The sequence below is a fragment of the Oryctolagus cuniculus genome, chromosome 11 (assembly GCF_964237555.1).
Source record: "Oryctolagus cuniculus chromosome 11, mOryCun1.1, whole genome shotgun sequence".
Classification (NCBI taxonomy): Eukaryota; Metazoa; Chordata; class Mammalia; order Lagomorpha; family Leporidae; genus Oryctolagus; species Oryctolagus cuniculus.
The window spans coordinates 484600-503720 of NC_091442.1; the positions used below are offsets into that span (position 1 = coordinate 484600).

The following is a 19121-nucleotide window of genomic DNA, read 5'->3' on the forward strand; positions in this document are numbered from 1 at the left end:
AGTGATTGGGGTGCAGACATGGGGTACAGACACGGGGTGCAGCAGGACTGGTCTGCTCAGTGGGAGAGTTGGAGAGCGAGCGTCCTGTGGTCCTTGGTCCTGTGGTCCTGTGGTCCTGTGCTAAGGGCACCATAGCGTCTCCGCAGACCGGCAGGTGGGAGGGTGGTCCCTGCCCCCCAGAGGAAGCTCTGTACTCTGGAACCTGTGCCCGATCTCAAGAGGAGAGCACCCCAGATTGCCCGGGTAGACCCCAAGTCCAGGGCCCAGGTCCTTGCCAGGAGAGGCAGGTGTGGAGCTCACATGGGGGAAGCCCCAGGGAGATGGAGGCAGAGAGCACCTGCTGCCACCTGGGGTCACCTGGGGTCACCTGGAGCCCCGGGGGCTGGGAGGGGCGGGGCTCCCTCTGGCCTCCAGGGCTGGTCAAGAATCCATTTTACAGGCCGGCTCCTCCGCCTAGCGGCGCCGGCACACCGGGTTCTAGTCCCGGTTGGGGCGCCGGATTCTGTCCCGGTTGCCCCTCTTCCAGGCCAGCTCTCTGCTGTGGCCAGGGAGTGCAGTGGAGGATGGCCCAGGTGCTTGGGCCCTGCACCCCATGGGAGACCAGGAAAAGCACCTGGCTCCTGGCTCCTGGCTCCTGCCATCGGATCAGCGCAGTGCGCCGGCCGCAGCGCGCTGGCCGCGGCGGCCATTGGAGGGTGAACCAACGGCAAAGGAAGACCTTTCTCTCTGTCTCTCTCTCTCTCTGTCCACTCTGCCTGTCAAAAAAAAAAAAAAGAATCCGTTTTACTTAAGCCCAGATCCGTTGTCTTGGGTAGCATGGTCTGGGAGGCGGTGGCAGAGGCTGGAGGGGGAGGCTGGGGGGCGGGGTGTTTCTGGCAAGGGCTCCGGGAGCCGTGGGTGCTCCCTTGGTGGCTGTGGGTTGGTGAGTGGCAGCTCGGCTGGTTTCCCAGCGACTGACTTCCTGTTGTTGGCAGTGAATTCTAGAGCAGAGGGAGAAACCAGGACTTGAGGGCTTGGGGGTGGTCTTGGCGGAGGTCGTGCAGCTAAGGATGTGGGGCTGAGGCTGCCCTAAGTTCTCCAGGTGGGCCCCAAGCCCAGCCCCTGTGCTCATCAGACAGACGAGGGCCAGGGAGAAACGAAGGAGCAGCACGGAGCCCAGCTGCCCCGGCCCCCGGCAGCTGGAGGAGGCCTGGGGCATCTGCCAGGCCTCCCAGAAGCCAGTGAGGGCGAAGTGCAGGGCCCTGGACAGGGCCGAGAGCTGTGCCCAAGGCCAGGGCTGGCGGGGGAGCCGCTGCCCCGTGTCCTGCTCTGGGCTCTCCCCAGAGAGAGCTGCTCTGAGGGGAGGGGGGACCCCTGCCCAGCAGAGGGCCGGGGGCCCAAGGTGGCCTGTGCGCACGTCCCTGCAGACAGGGCCTCGTGCAGCAGGTCTGGAACGGCGCCCAAGAGCCCACTTGGCTTGGGGACGTCTGTGGACACAGCCTCCGGGGGCTCTGCGCCGCTCAGCTGCAGCACCACGCCCGCCCCCAGCCCCTCAGCGAGAGCCAGGCAGGGGCCCAGCCGCCAGTCTTCGTCATAACACAGGGGGCTGGCAGGAGCGGTCCACCCCAGGCCCAGCAGGGGCCGGGCAGAACGAGGCCAGGCAGACTGGCCTTGGGGGACCTGACCGATGGACACGTGGCCGACTCAGCTCCTGGTGCAAAATCAGCCAGAACGGGGAAACCCACGGGTTACGAAGGGCTCTCGGCAGAGCCTGCTGCTGCTTTCAGCGCTGTGTGTTATCTGTGCAATCGAGAGGCAGAGGGACAGGCAGGGACACGGACAGAGCTCCCCTCTGCTGGTCACTCCCCAGATGTCTGCAGCAGCTGGGCTGGGCGGGGCGGGGCCGGGCCACGGGGCGGGGGCGGGGCTGGGGGGGCGGGGCCGGGGCACGCAGCCCAGTCTCCCACGGCAGCTACCTGAGCGTCCCCACCGCCTCCAGGGTGCACATCGGCAGGAAGCTGGAGCCCGGCACTGGGATTCTGACCACAGACCTCACGTGGTGGGGCCTGCGCCTCCCTCAGAAGGGGTGGGGCTGGCGCTGGGGGAGGGGCGCCCGACCCGTGCTAACTCTGTCTCTTCTGTTTGAAGGAAGGAGCCTCAGCCCGAGCCGTCGCCAAGGTCAGTGCCTGCTGCCTCCCGCTGCCTCTCGATGTGTTTGCACAGCGTCCGGTCCCGTCTCGCTCCGTGTGCAGCGCCTGTCTCGGGGGCGGGGCTGCGGTGGGGCTCTGGGCATGCTCCCCGGGGCGCCCAGGGTCCCTACGTCACTCCCTTGCTCACGGCCGCCACCCTGCGCTTTGGGCTCCCCACCTGGCCAGGACCCAGCCCCCCAGGCAGAGGTTTCCAAGGGAGCTGTCCCTGCAGGCACTGCCGAGCCCGGCAGACTCCTGTGGGTGGGCGGCTGCCAGTCTGGGGCGGGCGGGCATGGGAGCGTCCAGGGCCTGCCCAGCACCGCTAGCAGAGGGTCGGGTTGTTGAGCATCTCCGTGGAGAGGGTCAGGGCCCCTGTGCTCCTGGGGAGGTGGGGGTGGCCCTCCCCCCAGCCAAGGCGCTGTCCAGGCGCTGAACCTGCTTCTCGCTCCCTGTGTGCCCGCTGGCCCCCGGCTCTGCTTGCTCAGGCAGGGGAAGGCCGGGACCCCCGTGTGGGGGCCACGGGGCTGGCCCTGGCGTGGGGCAGAGGTGGGATCTGCTGCTCACCTGGCCCAAGGAGAACCAAGGTCATTCACAAACTCCCTGCTGGGCTCGCGAGCGCCTGTGAGCCGCAGGTCCCCAGCATCCGGCCCAGCCCGGCCTGCCAGGGCCTCTCGGGGTGGAGGGGCCTGGCCGACGAGGGCTTCAGGGGCTGCCCCATCTGGGGGACATGGCCCTGACCCCAGCCCCTCGGGGCCGGTGGCCGGTGGGTGGCTTGAACTCAGGAGCTGAGCAGCAGTTAGCACTGGACCTTCAGAGCAGCTGAGGAAGCCGAGCCGGGGGCCAGGCTTGGGTTGGCCAGTGCGGTGTTGGCCGGGAGTGTCCTCGGCACAGTCGGCCCTGGGGAGGCGCCGCGGTGACACGGGGCAGGGGTGCCCAGCCGCAGCTGGCCAGGGCCCAAGCGAGTGGCCTCTCCTGACTCACTTCATGACCCAGGAGCCAGCTGGACTGAAGGGTGGACAGAGGCGGCCTCTGGCGCCCGGCGGGATGGAGGCTCCTCTGCCCGCCCGGCCGGCTGCCGGCGCCTCGCCCTCGCTGCTGTCGCGGGGCTGCCCCTTGACGACCCTCGTCTCAGCCTCTCTCTCTCTCTCTCTCCCTCTCCTGCCCCTCTGGGAAATCTTGCTGCCCCCAAGTGCTTTTAATCACTGTCACTGCCCTTTTTGGGCCCCTCTCTCGTCTGCTCTGTCTTTGGGGATGAGAGGCTGACCCTGAAAGCAGGACTCCAGGTGAGGACCACGGGCCCCGGCTCTCCGCTATGTTCCGTGGCTCCCCTGCCCCTCCCCACTCCTCTGTCTCTCCCTGGTGTCCAGTGGCCCTGCCCACCTGTGCCTCCCCGTGCCCTTGCCCTGCCGCCTGTGTACAGCTGAGGGGTGGGGGCCTGGGCCTGGTCCACGGGCTGAGGGCGGTCTCCTCCCTCCTGTTCCCGGAGGTTTCTGTCCCCCGTGGGCAGTCACGGCCCTCGCTCCAGCACCCAGCACCCAGTAGGTGCACAGGAAGTGGTTCCGTCCATTGTGGCCGTAGTGGGATGGCCGGTTCCATCGAGCACGGTGGGGTGGGGCTGGCTTCCCAGGGCACCCCGGTCCCCCAGGCTTGACGGGTCCTGTGGGAACTCCCTTGCAGGGACTGGACCAGCAGATGGTGTGGACACAGGGACCCTCACTCGGCCACCGAGACCGCCTCCTGGTCCTCGCACAATGCACCATGGCGAGCCCCCAGCTGGCTGTGGGGGGCTCTGTGCTGAGGAGCGGGGTGGGCGCAGCTCGGGCCTGTGCACTCAGGGTGTGCCCTTGGTGGTGATGGCTCTGGCTTGTCGCTGTCCATGGGCTCTCCTGTCCACAGGCACAAGCGCTCAGTGCAAAGCTGTCCAGTGCTGTCTCAGTGACAGAGGGCTCCCCTGCCCTGCCCTCGTAGGCCCGTCCTCCCGGGCAGTCCTCGGAGGGCGGGGAGGAGACCGGGGGGCCGGGCGCATCTTGCTGGCCTGAATCGTGCTCCTTGGCTCCCCACAAGGCAGTGAGCGCTGCCGCCAGTGGGGCCCAGCGGCCACCCCAGGCTGCACGGCCAAGATGGGCTCCCCGCGCACTGGGAGCCACTTCCTGGGGGACGTGGTTGTGGCGAGGCTGTGCACGGAGCAGGATCTCTTGTCCCGGGGGTGGGCTTGTTTGCACCTGGCGACTCCTGGGTGGCCGAGGGGTTCCCATGCCACAGCCTGCCTGGAGGGGCCTCTGTGAACCGGCGCGGCACGGCACCAGGAGCTCGCTGGCCTAGCGCTGGCCCCGGAGCCTCGGCTGCAGGCACTGGTCCCTCTGGAGGGGGCGGGGCCCCTGGGGGAAGGAGGCTGTGACCATGGCCCTTGCCGGCCAGGCCCTGGCCACTCTGGGGACCTCCGCTGGTGGCAGCAGGGTCTGCCAGGTGAAGTGAGAGCTCCCAGCCCCCGGGGGTGGGGTGGGGGTGGGGCCTGCCTGGAGGAGGCGGGGCCTGCTTGCTGAAGGGGGGGGGAGCCTGGCAGTTTTTCTTCATTTGCAGGTTTTGGTTAACAATGTGCAGAAATGTACCCCAGGGTGCTGGGGGAGGGCTGGCGTCCCTCACTGGCTGAGCCTTTTCTGGGGCGCCCCAGGGGGCTGGGCGCTAGGGTGGGGTCCCTGAGACCCCAGAGGGCCCGGCAGAGTCTTCTGAATCCAGGCGTCTGCAAGCCCCTTGTCCTACCGGAGCAGAGTCCCTGCCCAGGACACCATGAAAGATGGCGCCTCTTCTCAGGAGCCCTCTCGGCGCCCAGCCCGCCGTGGCCCTGGCCCTGGCCGTCCCTGGGGCTCCCTGGGCTCACCTGGTCCCCAGCAAAGGCCACTCATGCCAGGGTCCCTGTGGGACGCTGCCCCAGTCACTCGGCACCACGGACAGTGCCCGGCAGCCCCTCCCTTCCTGCGTCAGGGCCTGTGGGCGAGCGAGGGGACACTGGTGACCCCAGCTCTACAGCCTCAAGTGTGGGGAGGGGGCCTTGCCCAGCAGAGCCTTGTGTGGGGCAGGCGAGGGGCCGCGCTGGGTGCTGGGGCTGTGAGGTCACAGATGGCTCGGGCTTCAGGCCCGACTGCCCTTCGGGGTGTGTTTCTGGCCAGCGTGGGCCTGGCTCGGGGTGCACTGAGGGGTGGGGGGGCATGCGTCCCTGTGTCTCCGTCCTGTTCCGCAGCCCCTCCCTGGGCCCCCCTCCGCAGGGAGGACCCGCAGTCGGTCTCCTGCCCACAGCTGTCACACGCTGTCTACTACCAGTGGAGAGGCGGTCCCTGGGAGGGACGTGGGCTCCGGTGACGCCCGGGGTGTGGCTGCTGTGTCCAGCGCACTCTGACCACAGCCGGGTCTGCTTGGGGACCAGGAGGGTTTGGAGGTATGGGGTGCAGGGGCAGGAGTCCTCGCCAGAGAGGTCCATGTCCTGAGCTCCGCCCTGCCCTGCAGCCAGCCTCGGGAGTGTCCCTCTCTCCCGGTGCATTGTGGGCCCAGGCTGAGCTGCCCAGGGCTGGGCCACCCCAGCTCCCCCGGCTCCCCTTCCTGAGCTTGCTTCTGCCTGTGGAGTCCTGCATGTGGAAGGAGGCTGTGGCCATGGCCCTTGCCTGGCCAGGCCCTGGCCACTCTGGGGACCTCCGCTGTGCGTTGGCTCTGTCCTTGGCTTGGGAGGCAGGCTGAGTGGGGGCCCAGGGGCGGGAGGCACATGTGCAGGCTTAGCCGCACGCCCCTGCTTTGATACAACCCCCACCACGGGTCTGAGTGTCCAAGAGCCACGGCCCAGAGGCTGCACGCTGTGCCGTGGCCCCGGCAGCCGTGTCGGGTGGGGTCCCGAGGACCCCATGCCACGCTGGCCTCAGGTCTGTCTGGGCTGGGTTGTGGCCTCCAGTGGTACTTGGGGAATAGAAGCGTGGACCTGGCCTGGAGGCTGGGGGTCCATGTGCTGCCCCCTCGTGCAGCTCCACCTCCTGGTCCCGTGCGTCTGTGTGGCCGAGTGAGTTTGTACTCGTCCACACCCATGGGTTCCTGGCCTCTGCCCCAGCCTGCCCCTGGGTCTGAGTCCATCCATTCTGTCCTTACCTGGACATGTCCAGAGGTGGAGATGAGTGGAGAGGGAGTCGGACCCAGTACTTGGGGCACTGGAACCTCCCACCGGCCCTGGAGCTGAGCCCGCTGCGGCCAGGAGGGCCCTGGGCTGGTCCTGTGGTGAGGAGGAGCCCACAGCAGGGTAGAGCCATGGAGGCCGTGGCCGCCCTTGGTGTGGCCCCCAGCATGGCTTCTCCCTGGACAATGAGGTTTCCCTTGGGGTGGGTGTCCCGGTCCCCACCCCCGTGCTGGCCTCTCTAAGCCACTGCCCCTGCCCCAGGTGCTTGTGGGATGCAGGATGCCCGGGGGCTCCTCCGAGACCCTGACTGGCACAGATGGTCTCAGCACGGCCGCTTCCTGGGAGACCGGGTACTGTGGGCCGGTCGTCCTTGCACTTCTGAAGGGCCTGCCTGCCTGGTGCGGCTGCCGAGCGGGACCAAGCCCTCGCTGTGGCCGGGTGCAGCCTCCAGGGTTCTGAGAGGCAGGCACACCCAGCCACGTACCCGCCCTGCCCGGAGGCCGAACCAGCTGTCCAGTGGCCACCACGAGTGAGGTCCCCCTTCAGGAGAGCTGATAGTGGGGACACCAGTGGGAGCAGGGAGCAGCCACAGGGCTTTCCTGACCACAGCGGTGCCCTCGCTGCCAGCAGGGGGCGTCAGAGCCCATGAGCGTGGGGTATGAGACCTGTCACTGTGGTCATCAAGTGGCTGAGGATCCAGAAATGGCAGCCTGGCCAGAACCGGTGTCTCTGGCTTCCTGCTGTGGACTTCTCAGTGCCCACAGCCAGGGCCAGGGCACGGGGCAGGGAGACCGTCACGGCCGCGGCCTGACCGGAGCCGAGCCAGGATGTTGAGTTGTGAGCACGTTCCGGTGGGGGTGGGGCAGTGCCCTCCCGGTGCCTCTCACAGCAGGTGCTCCAGGGAGGGGGCGGTTGGAGGGGGACCAGGTGTTTGGGGCTCGGCAGTTCAGTGTTTCTGAGTGGCAGCTGGAAGTGATGGACTCAGTGGCCAGCCCTTCCCCTCTGTCCTGTGCCCCGCCTGTACCTCCTTCCCCGAGGGTGGCTCCGAGCCCCCTGGGGGCTGGTTTCTCGCGGCCCCGGGTCTCCCTGCTGTCGCAGGGGTGGCCTTGGCCACGGGCACACGTACACCCGGGGCCTTCTGGAGTGACCCCTCCTGCTGTCTCTCTGTGTCTGTCCGTCTGCCGGTCCCCGCGGGAGCAGCCAGAAGTTCAGTTTGAAAGATCGTGTCTTCTCCAGCCCCCGTGGCGCGGCCGCCAAGGGGAAGGGGTCCCCCCAGGCCCAGACCGTCCGGCGCTCGCCCAGTGCTGGCCAGAGCCTTGAGGACAGTCCCAGCAAAGTGCCCAAGAGCTGGAGCTTCGGGGACCGCAGCCGGGCCCGCCAGGCCTTCAGGATCAAGGGCGCTGCCTCGAGGCAGAACTCGGAAGGTGGGTGTGGCTGAGCGGCTGCTGGGGAGGCCCAGGCACCCGGCCAGGGGCCACGGCGGGGACGGGGTGGGGGCGTGGGCACGGGGCCTCGGGGCCCTCTCAGCATCAGGATCTCGCGTTTGCTTTTGGAGCAGGGAGGTCCGTCTGTGTCTTCTGTGATAAAATTCATGTAAAAGGAACCATTTTATTTATTTTTAAAGATTTGTTTATTTGAAAGGCAGAGTTTTGGAGAAAGAAAGAGACAGAGAGAGGGAGAGGTCTTCCATCCACTGGTTCACTCCCCAGATGGCCACAACAGCCAGGGCTGGGCCAGGCTGAAGCCAGGAGCTCCATCCGGGTCTCCCACGTGGGTGCAGGGGCCCAGGCACTTGGACGTCTTCCACTGCCTTCCCAGGCTGTTAGGAGGGAGCTGGACCGGAAGTGGAGCAGCTGGGCCTCACCTGTGGCCCACACGGGAGCCGGCATCGCAGGTGTAGCTCATTTACCCCGCTGCCCACGGCACCGGCCCCCGAGATCAGCCACTGTCAGAGCGCAGCTGGTGACGTCCCAACAGCAAGACCTGTGCCCAGTGTGGCCACCCTTTCCCCTGACCAGCTCCGGCTGCGGCCGCCTGCTCCCCGTCTGCTTGTCCAGTGCCGCCGTGTGCCCTGAGCCGCCCCGTCCTGCGGGCACGTGTGTGCCAGAGCGTGAGCGTGTGTGTGCACGCATGTGCCTTTTGGCTGAGTGACATCCACTGGGTCCAGTGTCTGCCAAGGGCCGCGGGGAGGCGGGACGGAGGGCGGGGTCTGAGCCCCAGCCCTGCTCCTCACGGCCGTGTCCACTTCCACCCAGAAGCCAGTCTCCCCGGGGAGGACGCAGTGGACGACAACAAGAGCTGCAACTGCGAGTTTGTGACCGAGGACCTGACGCCTGGCCTCAAAGTCAGCATCCGGGCCGTGTGGTGAGGACCCCGGGGCTGGGCGCGGAGGGACACGGGGGCGGGCTGTCTGCGGGGTGCCAGGGGGCAGGGCGGGACCCCGGGAACAGAGCGCGGAGGGACACGGGGTGCGGCTGTGGCCGCTGCGGGCAGTCCACGAGGTGCCAGGAGGAAGCTGAGGCTCCTCCCCTCTCCCCCGCCTGGGTGCTGGACTCTGCCCTCGGGGGTGCGGTCACCGGGAGGCTGCCGGCCCCAGGGTGGACGAGGGTCCCCGTGTGGCCGCGCGCTGAGCTTGGCCGCGGCTTTGCCCCTCCCCCGCAGCGTCATGCGGTTCCTGGTGTCCAAGCGGAAGTTCAAGGAGAGCCTGCGGCCCTATGACGTCATGGACGTGATTGAGCAGTACTCGGCCGGACACCTGGACATGCTGTCCCGCATCAAGAGCCTGCAGTCCAGGCAAGGGCCGGCCGGGGCAGCGACAGGGCGGGGTGCCCCATGCCCACTTCCAGCCGCTTTCTGCCGTGTCCACGTGGTTTCTAGTGTTTCCGTCATCCCTCCCCTGCCCCCACTGCACTGCGGGGGGCAAGTGTGTGTGCGTGCCCACACACGCATATGTGTGCACATGCATGTACTGTGTGGACAGGCACATAGTGCACACGTGTGCTCATGCATATGTGGTGCACACGCCTGCCTTGCTGTGTTCACCTGTGTGTCAAGCGTCCATGTGCATGTGCACGCGTGTGCACATGTGTGTCGGGAATGGAGTTCTGTTGGGAGCCCAAGGCCCCCCCGGCTGTGCCACCCGTGCCTCCTCGTCCAGGACGTGTGGGGAAGCTGGGCAGGACACCTGTCCCGGCCCCGGGCACTGCTGGGCCATCAGGCTCTGCTCGTCTGTGTTCGGAGTCACACGTGTGTGCATTGTACACACATGTGGGGGCCTGAGCACACGCTCATGCCACCCACACGTGCAGGTGCACACACATGCTCAGTGGCGTGCACCTTCAGCTACACACAGACACAGGTGTGACGTGTGTGTGTTGGAGCGTGTGTTGATAGGTCACGGGCACCTGCCGGTCAGCAGCCCCTCAGGCCTGGCTGCAGGGATGTGGTGTGGGGCTTGGGGAAGGCGTCCCCCTGGGCCAGCGGCGAGGGCGGTGTCCGGCCTCCTCCCGGGCTCAGCCTCCACCCACCCAGCAGCAACTCGATGTGTGTGGGTGCGTGGTGTGCTGTGCGTGTGCTACATGTGTGTGCCATGCATGTGGGTGTGCTGTGTGTGCTATGTGTGTGCCATGCATGTGGGTGTGCTGTGCGTGTGCTATGTGTGTGCCATGCATGTGGGTGAGTGTGCTGTGCGTGTGGGTGCATGTGCTGTGTGTGCTGTGCATGTGGGTGCGTGTTCTGTGTGTGCTGTGTGTGTGGGTGTGTGTTCTGTGTGTGCTGTGCATGTGGGTGTGTGTTCTGTGTGTGCTGTGTGAGGGTGCGTGTTCTGTCTGCTGTGTGTCAGTACATGTGCTGTGTGTGGGTGCATGTGCTGTGTGTGGGTACTGTGCATGTGGGTGTGTGTTCTGTGTGAATGTGGGTGCGTGTTCTGTGTGGGTGCTGTGTGTGCTATGTGTTGGTGCGTGTGCTGTGCATGGGTACATGTGGGTGCGTGTGTTGTGTGTGGGTGCATGTGCTGTGTGTGGGTACTGTGCATGTGGGTGCGTGTGCTTTGCGTGCACCGTGCGTGTGCATGGGAGTGTGCTACAGGGCCTTGACTCATGTGTCTCTCCGTGTCTCTCCCGACGCTGTTTTGTCACCAGGATCTTGAGTCCTAAATCTTCCCTCTTCCTTCCCCTTCTGTCTGGAAAAGCAAAACCAGTGAGCCGGCCGCGGGAGGCGCGCGCGCCGTGCCTGGTGTCTGCTGCCGGCTGCACGCGTGCCCCGTGCGGCCGCTCCTGTCGCTTTACGATGCGTTCTGCTGTCTCTTTTCTTGTCTACTCTGCCAGGATAGATATGATTGTGGGTCCCCCGCCCCCTTCAACTCCCCGGCACAAGAAGTACCCCAGCAAAGGGCCCCCGGCCCCTCCGAGAGAGTCACCCCAGTACTCACCTAGGTTAGGACGCCAGCGCCCGCCTTGTCTCTGTGGATGGACAGCCCTTCGCCCAGGCCACATGACGCAGTGCCTTGCGCTCCCCGAGGGGACGGGACGGTGCCCTCCTGTCCACGCCCGCTGGGGCCGGGCAGCTCCCGGGCAGAGGCAGAGGGCGGCCCCGAGGGTCAGACGCATGGCGAGGATGCGTGAGACCGTCCCCTCCCCCTCCCCCCCCGGCCCAGGGACCCCAGGCAGCTGACTGCCCGCCCTGCACCTGGGCCTGGGGCCGCGGCTACCCCTCACCATGGCCTTGGCACTGTCGGGGAAGAGATGAGGGGATCCTGGCCCAGGGGCTCCGTTCTGAGTGCTGCCGTCGATGGCGGGCGGGAGGGTGGGTGGCGGACACTGTCTCCTCCGTGGGACTTCGGGGACCTCCTTGCTCCCTTGCGCCCCCATGTCCATCAGTCAAGGGCGAGCTGGAACCACACAGACGCAGGGAGGACGGGTCCCTGGGACGGGACAGGCGTGAGGGGCGGGTCTGGCGGCTCCCAGCCAGGCTCCTGCACATGAGGCCACTGGCCCACGGCTCGAGGTCTTGCAGGGGCTCCCAGGGCTGCAGGCGGGGGCACCTGCATTTCAGCCAGCGTGTACCCCTGGGCCCCAAGGAGGGGCACTGTCCCTCCAGGCACGGCTGTGGGCTGGGAGGACCTGCAGCTGGGAGGTATGCAAAGGCCAGGCAAGACAGCCCAGGACACACATCCCCCCCCCCCCCGGCAGGAGGACAGTCCAGGACACACCCCCCCCCCGGCAGGAGGACAGCCCAGGACACCCACTCCCCCCCCACCAGGCAGGACAGCCCGGGGCACCCATTCCCACCCCCCAGGCAGGAGGACAGCCCGGGGCACCCACTCCCCCCCCCACCAGGCAGGACAGCCCAGGACACCCACTCCCCCCCCCACCAGGCAGGACAGCCCAGGACACCCACTCCCCCCCCCCACCAGGAGGACAGCCTGGGGCACCCACTCCCCCCCCCCACCAGGCAGGACATCCTGGGACACCCATCCCCCCCCCACCAGGCAGGACAGCCCAGGACACCCATCCCCCCCCCCACCAGGCAGGACAGCCCGAGGCACCCACTATCCCCCCCCACCAGGAGGACAGCCCAGGACACACATCCCCCCCCCAGGCAGGAGGACAGCCCGGGGCACCCACTCCCCCCCCACCAGGAGGACAGCCTGGGGCACCCACTCCCCTCCCCACCAGGCAGGACAGCCCAGGACACCCACTCCCTCCCCCAGGCAGGAGGACAGCCCAGGACACCCACACCCCCCCACCAGGCAGGACAGCCCGGGCACCCACTCCCCCCCCCCCAGGCAGAACAGCCCGGGCACCCACTCCCCTCCAGGCAAAGGCAGGGGAGGCGCAGGGTCCTGGGAGGACCCTTCCCAGCCCCCAGAAGCAGCTCCAGCTGGGCCCTGGGCTGGATCTCCCGCGGGGACTGGCCGGGCAGGCGCCCGTCATGTGGCAGGGGTGAAGGAGCTGAGCCTCTGTGCCTGGACTGTGTGGACACGTGGTCACCAGGAGCCCCGTCCCCTTGTGGCCACTGGCGTCTGCTTGGAGCCAGAGCCCCTCCCCCCTGCATGTGTCAGCATGAGCCCCGCACAGCATGGCGAGGCTGCACGGCGGCTGGCGTGAGCCTGAATCCCTCTTCTGTTCACACAGCAAAAAGGGACCAGCCCTGCCCACCCCGAGACAGGGCAGCCCGGCAGCAGGAGGCAGCCCCGGTGTGGGGGCTCGATGCCGAGGGGGCGATCAGCTGTGCAGCCGTGTGCTGGGCACGTGCGTCTCAGGCTTCCTGTGGGGCCTCGGTCTCTGCGTGGCCTCCACCCCAGGGGCCCGCAGGCCATGCGGCCACTCCCCTGTGGGTCCGTGGGTGCCACGCCCCAGGGTGCAGGAGCTGCCCCCTCTTACTGGCACAGGGACCTACGGTGTCAGATCAGTCCTGCCCCCCACATGCACGCACATTCACAGACCCACTGTGCACGAGTGTGAACACAAGCACGCATGCATACTCCCACGTGACACAATGACACGTGTGCACACACTCCCACCCACACAGATACATGTATGTGCAGACCCACTGCACACGTGTGAACACATGTACTCACAGCGCACATTCAAGCACCTGCATGCACACCCATGTGCACACATGCAAGCACACACCTACACATGTGTGTGCATACATGGCACCCAGAACACAACAATACATGCATGAACACACCATGCATGCACACACGCGTGCATGCATGTTAACACGCACGTATGTGTGCAGAGCCGTGACACCAGCCCCTGTTGGCACCTCCGTCTCACCTGCCCTGGTCTGTGCCCTGCCGTCCCCTGTGCTGCGTGGTGTCCCCTCGTCCTGGTGCATGGAGCGCTGGCTCTCACTGCCCCGCTTCTGTTCTGCTGCAGGCCCCAGGGGGCCCGAGGGTCTCGGCGGCACATCAGGTGGGGGTGCAGGCCAGGCTGGCGGGGCCCGGGCCTGGGCATGAGTGTGGCTTCCGGGGCCAGCACGCCGACGGCCGGGGGCGCCAGGGGGGCGAGGGGTGGGTGGCCCACATGCTCCCTCGCTTTATCCAGCCTACTGTGCCAGACCCCACTGGACGGAGCCGATAGGGAGAGGGAGCAGGACCCCAAGGGTCAGAGGCGGGCATCTGCCTGTCCTCACACCTGCTGCCCCGGGGGGCTCGGGGCTGGGCCTGGAGGAGGGAGCGAGGCCCAGCCACGCCCACCCGAGCTCATGCTTGGGGGCGGGGTCTCTGTTCCTGGTAGAGTGGACCAGATCGTGGGCCGGGGCCCGGCGGTCACCGACAAGGACCGCAGCAAGGGTCCGGCCGAGGCGGAGCTGCCCGAGGACCCCAGCATGATGGGCCGACTCGGCAAGGTGGAGAAGCAGGTGAGCGCACGTGGGGGCGGGGAGGGCAGCACAGGCTCCTGCAGGCCCCTCTGGCCGTGGCACCAAGGGTCAGGGGGGTGCCGGGTTCATGGAGTCCCTGGGGGAGGGCTGGGTTCATGGAGTCCCGGGGGGGGAAGGGCCGGGTTCATGGAGTCCCGGGGGGAGGGCCGGGTTCATGGAGTCCCGGGGGGGGGAGGGCCGGGTTCATGGAGTCCCGGGGGGGAGGGCCGGGTTCATGGAGTCCTGGGGGGGGAGGGCCGGGTTCATGGAGTCCCGGGGGGAGGGCCGGGTTCATGGAGTCCCGGGGGGGAGGGCCGGGTTCATGGAGTCCCGGGGGGGGGGAGGGCCGGGTTCATGGAGTCCTGGGGGGGGGGGCCGGGTTCATGGAGTCCCGGGGGGAGGGCCAGGTTCATGGAGTCCCGGGGGGGGAGGGCCGGGTTCATGGAGTCCCGGGGGGGGAGGGCCGGGTTCATGGAGTCCTGGGGGGGGGAGGGCCGGGTTCATGGAGTCCCGGGGGGGGGGAGGCTGTGAGGCAGGTCGCACCCGCAAGGCCATTATCCGCCTGTGTGCTCACTGGAGGTTACACCTGCTGGCCTTTCCCAGTCTCACCCGCCCCCAACTCCTTCCTTGATGTGGGGTCTGCTTCTGGGAGCTGGGCCTGAGCTGGGCCCGACACGCAGGGCAGCTTGGGTCTGGGACGGACGAGGGGCTGCTCCAAGCAGAGGCAGGGCCCCTCCGCAGCCACCTTCTTGGAGCAGCCGGCACAGCCCCACCCCGCGGTCCCCTGCAGGTGCTGTCCATGGAGAAGAAGCTGGACTTCCTGGTCAGCGTCTACACACAGCGCATGGGCATTGCCCCGACCGAGACGGAAGCCTACTTCGGGGCCAAGGAGCCGGAGCCGGCGCCGCCATACCACAGCCCGGAGGACAGCCGGCAGCAGGTGGACAAGCACGGCTGTATCATCAAGATCGTGCGCTCCAGCAGCTCCGGCCACAAGAACTTCTCCGCGCCGCCCGCCCAGGCCCCGCCCTCCACCTCCTGGCAGCGCCAGGGCCACGGCTCGTCCCCCGTGGGCGACCACGGCTCCTTGGTGCGCATCCCGCCGCCCCCCGCCCACGAGCGGTCGCTGTCAGCCTACAGTGGGGGCAACCGGGCCAGCACGGAGTTCCTGAGGCACGAGGACGCGCCGGGCGGCAGGCCGCACGAGGCCGGCCTGCGGGACAGCGACACGTCCATCTCCATCCCGTCCGTGGACCACGAGGAGCTGGAGCGCTCCTTCAGCGGCTTCAGCATCTCGCAGTCCAAGGAGAACCTGGACGCGCTGGGCGGCGGCTTTGCGGCCGTGGCGCCTCGGGCCAGGGTCAGGCCCTACATCGCCGAGGGCGAGTCGGACACAGACTCGGACCTCTGCACCCCCTGCGGGCCGCCCCCACGCTCTGCCACCGGCGAGGGCCCCTTTGGCGACGTGGGCTGGGCTGGACCCAGGAAATGAGGCCTCCTGCGTGCCCGCCTGCCTGGCGCCGCCCTGGAGGCCAGAGCAGGGACCCTGGGAACCTCAGGGAGGCCTGGAGTGGGCGGGCGGGGGCTGTTCTCGAGTGCTTTTCCAGGAGGGGCTGGTGCCAGGACCAGGGCCCCGGTCAGCAGCAGGAGGAGAGGCCCCAGGAGCAGAGCCCAGGGCAGGGTACGGGTGAGGGGGCCTGGGTTTTAGCACTGCCGGCCGGAGGCAGCTCGGGAGGCTGTGATGGGCGGGGGTGGTGTGGACTGCCCTGGCCCTAACCACCTGGCTAGTGTGTCCCTCAGTCCCTGACTGCCCCACGGAGGCGTGGCCGTGCCGCCGCCCTCGAACCTGCAGTGGCCGGCTAGACAGCTGCCGGTCAGCATCTCCCCCCACTCCCCGGGTTCTGAGGGTCTTTTCACAGGGGGCTGCCCAAAGCGCAGGACCCTCTCCTGGAGTGGAGGCAGGGGTGAGGCTTCAGGCTCTCTTGGGAGGCCCCACATTGTGTCCTGACGGGGAGCCCCGGGAGCCGTCCTGGGGCACGAGGGCCAGCAGCACCCAGTGGCCTCTCTCTGCCGACTGCTCCGGCCGGCACCATGAGAGGCCCAGCCAGTGAGCACTGTCCTTGGCCAGGGCCCCGCCTTGCTCAGCCCCCACTGATGCCCTGACATGTGTGGCCAGCGGGAGAAGCCTGCAGGTGCCAGCACTGGGGGTTGGCCAGCTCCACCCCTCCTCGCCGCTGGCTCCTAGGCTGTGACCCCCTGGTGTCTCGGGTGTTAGGGACCCCCAGGACCAGTGAGCTTTGAGGGGCAGTGTGGGCCCAGCATGGGCGTCTGGAGCAACATCACGGCCCTGAACTCCACCAGGGGGGGGACTGTGAAGTCAGCATCGAGGGTCCCATGTCCCCGGTGTCAGAGGCCCTGGCCACGCGGGGGTCTTTGGGGAGTCCTTGCTAGGGCCCTGCTGGGTGCCCGCCCTGTGCTGGCTGTGGGGACGAGGCCCTGGCTGGATGCTGCTGCCCACTCAGGCCCACACGTCCACTCTGCTCTCGGGTTCCGGTAGTGCTGAGAGCAGTCCCCTGGTGGGACAGCGTGAGGGGCTGCCCCCCTGGACAGGGTCGAGACTGGGGCCCAAGCCAGGGAGACTCCAGCTGGAGCCCCAGGCGGGGCCAGGAGGGCTGGCTCTGGCCGCAGCCCCCGTGCCCCCAGCTTGGCCAGTCCAGGCTCTGGGTCATGAGCCTCTGATGAGGCCCCACCTCCCACCCCACCCACCACGGAGGCAGCGGGGTAAGGGTGATGGACAGGTGAGCTCCCGCTCCCGATCCTGGCTGCCCAGCAGGTCAGGTGGGAAGGGTCTCGCCTAGGTTACAGCGAGGACAGAGGCTGGATGGGCGTGTCCTGCATTGAGGCAGGCTTCTGTGGGCTGATGGAGCCCCACGTCTGGGGGTGCTAAGGTGGGAGCCCCTCCAAGGGCCCTGGCCCTGGCCTGAACAGCACAGCTGTGGGCGTCCTGGCCCTGCCTTCAGGAGGGCAGTAGCCACCAGGGGTCTTTGTGCAACTGTGGGCAGAGGTTTTCCAGGACGAGATGTTTGCCAGAGCATGCATCCCCACATGTCCACCAGCACACATGTGCTCACATGGCCGCACACGTGCACACATGCATGCTCACAGACGTGTGCACGGTCCACTCATGGCTGCATACATGCACACACCCACACACGTGTGCACACAGCACGCACTATTCCACGTGTGTGCACACAGCTGCATATGTGCGCATTCATGCTCAGACATGGGCACAGCCCACTCACAGCTGCACACATGTACACACACTCATACATGTGTGCAACACAGTCCACACAGCACACACACAATGACACACTCACATGTGCACACAGCTGCATATGTGCACAGTGCCAATCCAGCCACACACATGGACACGTGAGCCCCCCACAATCCTGGCTTCAGCTGCCCTCTGATTTCCTGCCTCCGCTCTGCCGTTTAACCCTGGAATAAACGACTTCAGGAGTCACAGGTGTTTCTATGTCGAGGCGTGGGCTGGGTGCCTGCTGTCTAGGGCACCCATGCAGGCTGCACACTGCCCTCTCCCTCTGCTGGGACACGGCTGGGACCCGGATGGTCCCCTGTCTGGGTGGGTGTCCAGCTCTGCCCTGGGGGAGCCTCCCAGGCCCTGCCCCAGGCGGGGGCACCGTCCGCCCTTGGCTTTTCCTGACCCAGTGCCTGCCAGGCCCTTGCTCCTGTCACATGGTGGTCAGTGCAGGGCAGGTGGCCAAGGGCCCCTCCCTGGGAGGCCAGGGCAGCCCTCGCCCAGCCCACTGAGGCCCCGTGTAGGCTGCTGCCCAGAGGCATCCCTGGCCAGCAGCTCCCGGTTCTTGGTGCGTTTGCTTCAGAGATGGTCTCCCCTTGCTGCTCTGGAGGCCCGGGGGGGGGGGAGGGGGGGCCCAGAGACCCCATCGGAAGCCCCTGAGCTGTTTCCGGGAGCTCCCCAGAGCTGGTGGCGGCGGCTGCAGGGCAGGGCTGCGGGTGTCATCCCTGGGCTCCTGCTGAAGACTGGCCTCCTCCACATCACCCCAGCCCTTGACCCCAGTGTTGAGGGGCCCAGGCCAGGCAGGCAGACCCTGTGGGGACAGCCGTGCCTCCCAGCAGGGGGTGAGTCCTGGCCATAGCGCTGCTGGCACCCTGGCTCAGGACCCTCGCCTGGATGCAGTCAGCCACCCTGGGCCGTGGTGTGGAGGCTGCATGTGTGGGAAGCACCTTGGGTGTGGGGTTCTAAGGGCCTCGTAGGGGCTGCAGGCCAGAATCACTGCCCAGGGTGGCTCTGTCCAGCTAGGGCCAGCTGCTGGTCAGCCCAGTGCTCGGGAGGAGGAGAAAAACCAGAGAGGGCTTCCTGGGGAGGTGGAGCGGTGGCGTTGGGGGCCCCTCTCCCCTCTGAGAGCCTCAAGGAGCCAGGTGCCTGGTGTGGGGCAGGGGCCACCTTCGCTGAGGCTTGCTGTGCTGTGGGGGTGCGGGGGGGCAGCCCTGGGGGGACACAGCTGGAGGGAGAGGTGTGGGGCTGGGTGACCCAGGGCTGAGTCCAGCCAGTGGCCCTGCCCTGAGTCAGGTCCAGCACGGAGGGGCTGTGCCTGGCTCCGGCCGCCAAGCACCCGGCTCCCAGTGGGCCTCGCAAGTTGGTGCCTTAACGCACACGGACAGAACTCCGGAAGCTTCCGCCACACATGGACCCCCAGCTCCGCCTCCAGGTGGGCCCCCTCCAGCCCATGCAGAAGCCTCAGAGCCCCCCCCCCCATGCCGCCTGCCTGCTTGGAGCCCGCTCGGCGCTCAGGCTGCCCCCACGCCTCATTGCCTGGTGCCCGTGGTGGTGGCTGCTGCTGCCCCGGACGCCGTGGCCTTGCTGTCTTTGCACTTAGTCCTTGCTCCAAAGATTCTCCACAACCTGCCTTCAGCGCCGCCGGCTGCGTGGCCCCACCCCACGCCACAGCCCGTGCACGCCCCTGCTCTGGGCATTGATGCCAGGGACAGACCTCTGGTGCAGCTGAGAGACCGTCTTGCTGGACACGGATGGGCTGACCAAGGGCTGGCCGGAGTGAACCTGGGAGGGGGCTGTGGAGGCAGAATGTTCTGGAAAGCCCAAGGTGGACGCCCATGCACCTGTGCACTTAGTAAAATGCAGCAATTCAACCTGGACGCCGTGTGTCCTCTTCACTGTCGCACGCCAGCTCTGGGCAGCTGGCCCGAGGGCTGTCCCCATGGTTCTCGGAACCCAGACCTCTGTCTCGGGGCAGGGCCACCATCAGCGACCACAGCATCTGCAGGCCAGAACCGTGGCCCTGGCCGAGTGCAGGGCTCCCTGTGCGGGGCTTGGGTCGGGAGCCTGGGTGTGGCCAGCCCTTCAGTGGACGGCGAGTGAGCCCGGCTCCCTG

At 67.6% G+C, this 19121-nt stretch overlaps 1 protein-coding gene across 19 annotated transcripts in view; it reads left to right on the forward strand.

Moving 5' to 3' along the window:
* The window catches only part of KCNQ2 (potassium voltage-gated channel subfamily Q member 2), a 41230-nt gene extending 22345 nt beyond the window's left edge, over positions 1-18885 (forward strand). For 2 of the 19 annotated variants that reach the window (XM_070051616.1, XM_051829130.2), the window contains 7 exons: positions 2128-2157; positions 7522-7745; positions 8580-8685; positions 8983-9114; positions 10647-10754; positions 13566-13689; positions 14480-18885. In XM_070051616.1, the coding sequence (XP_069907717.1) occupies positions 2128-2157; positions 7522-7745; positions 8580-8685; positions 8983-9114; positions 10647-10754; positions 13566-13689; positions 14480-15181 (1426 nt within the window). In that variant the 3' untranslated portion in view covers positions 15182-18885. Of the gene's footprint in view, positions 1-2127; positions 2158-3358; positions 3452-7521; positions 7746-8576; positions 8686-8982; positions 9115-10646; positions 10755-13565; positions 13690-14479 lie in introns of those variants that run through there. The other 17 variants (XM_051829131.2, XM_051829129.2, XM_051829133.2 and 14 more) reach the window with 10 other exon arrangements.
* The last annotated feature ends 236 nt before the right edge of the window (positions 18886-19121 follow it).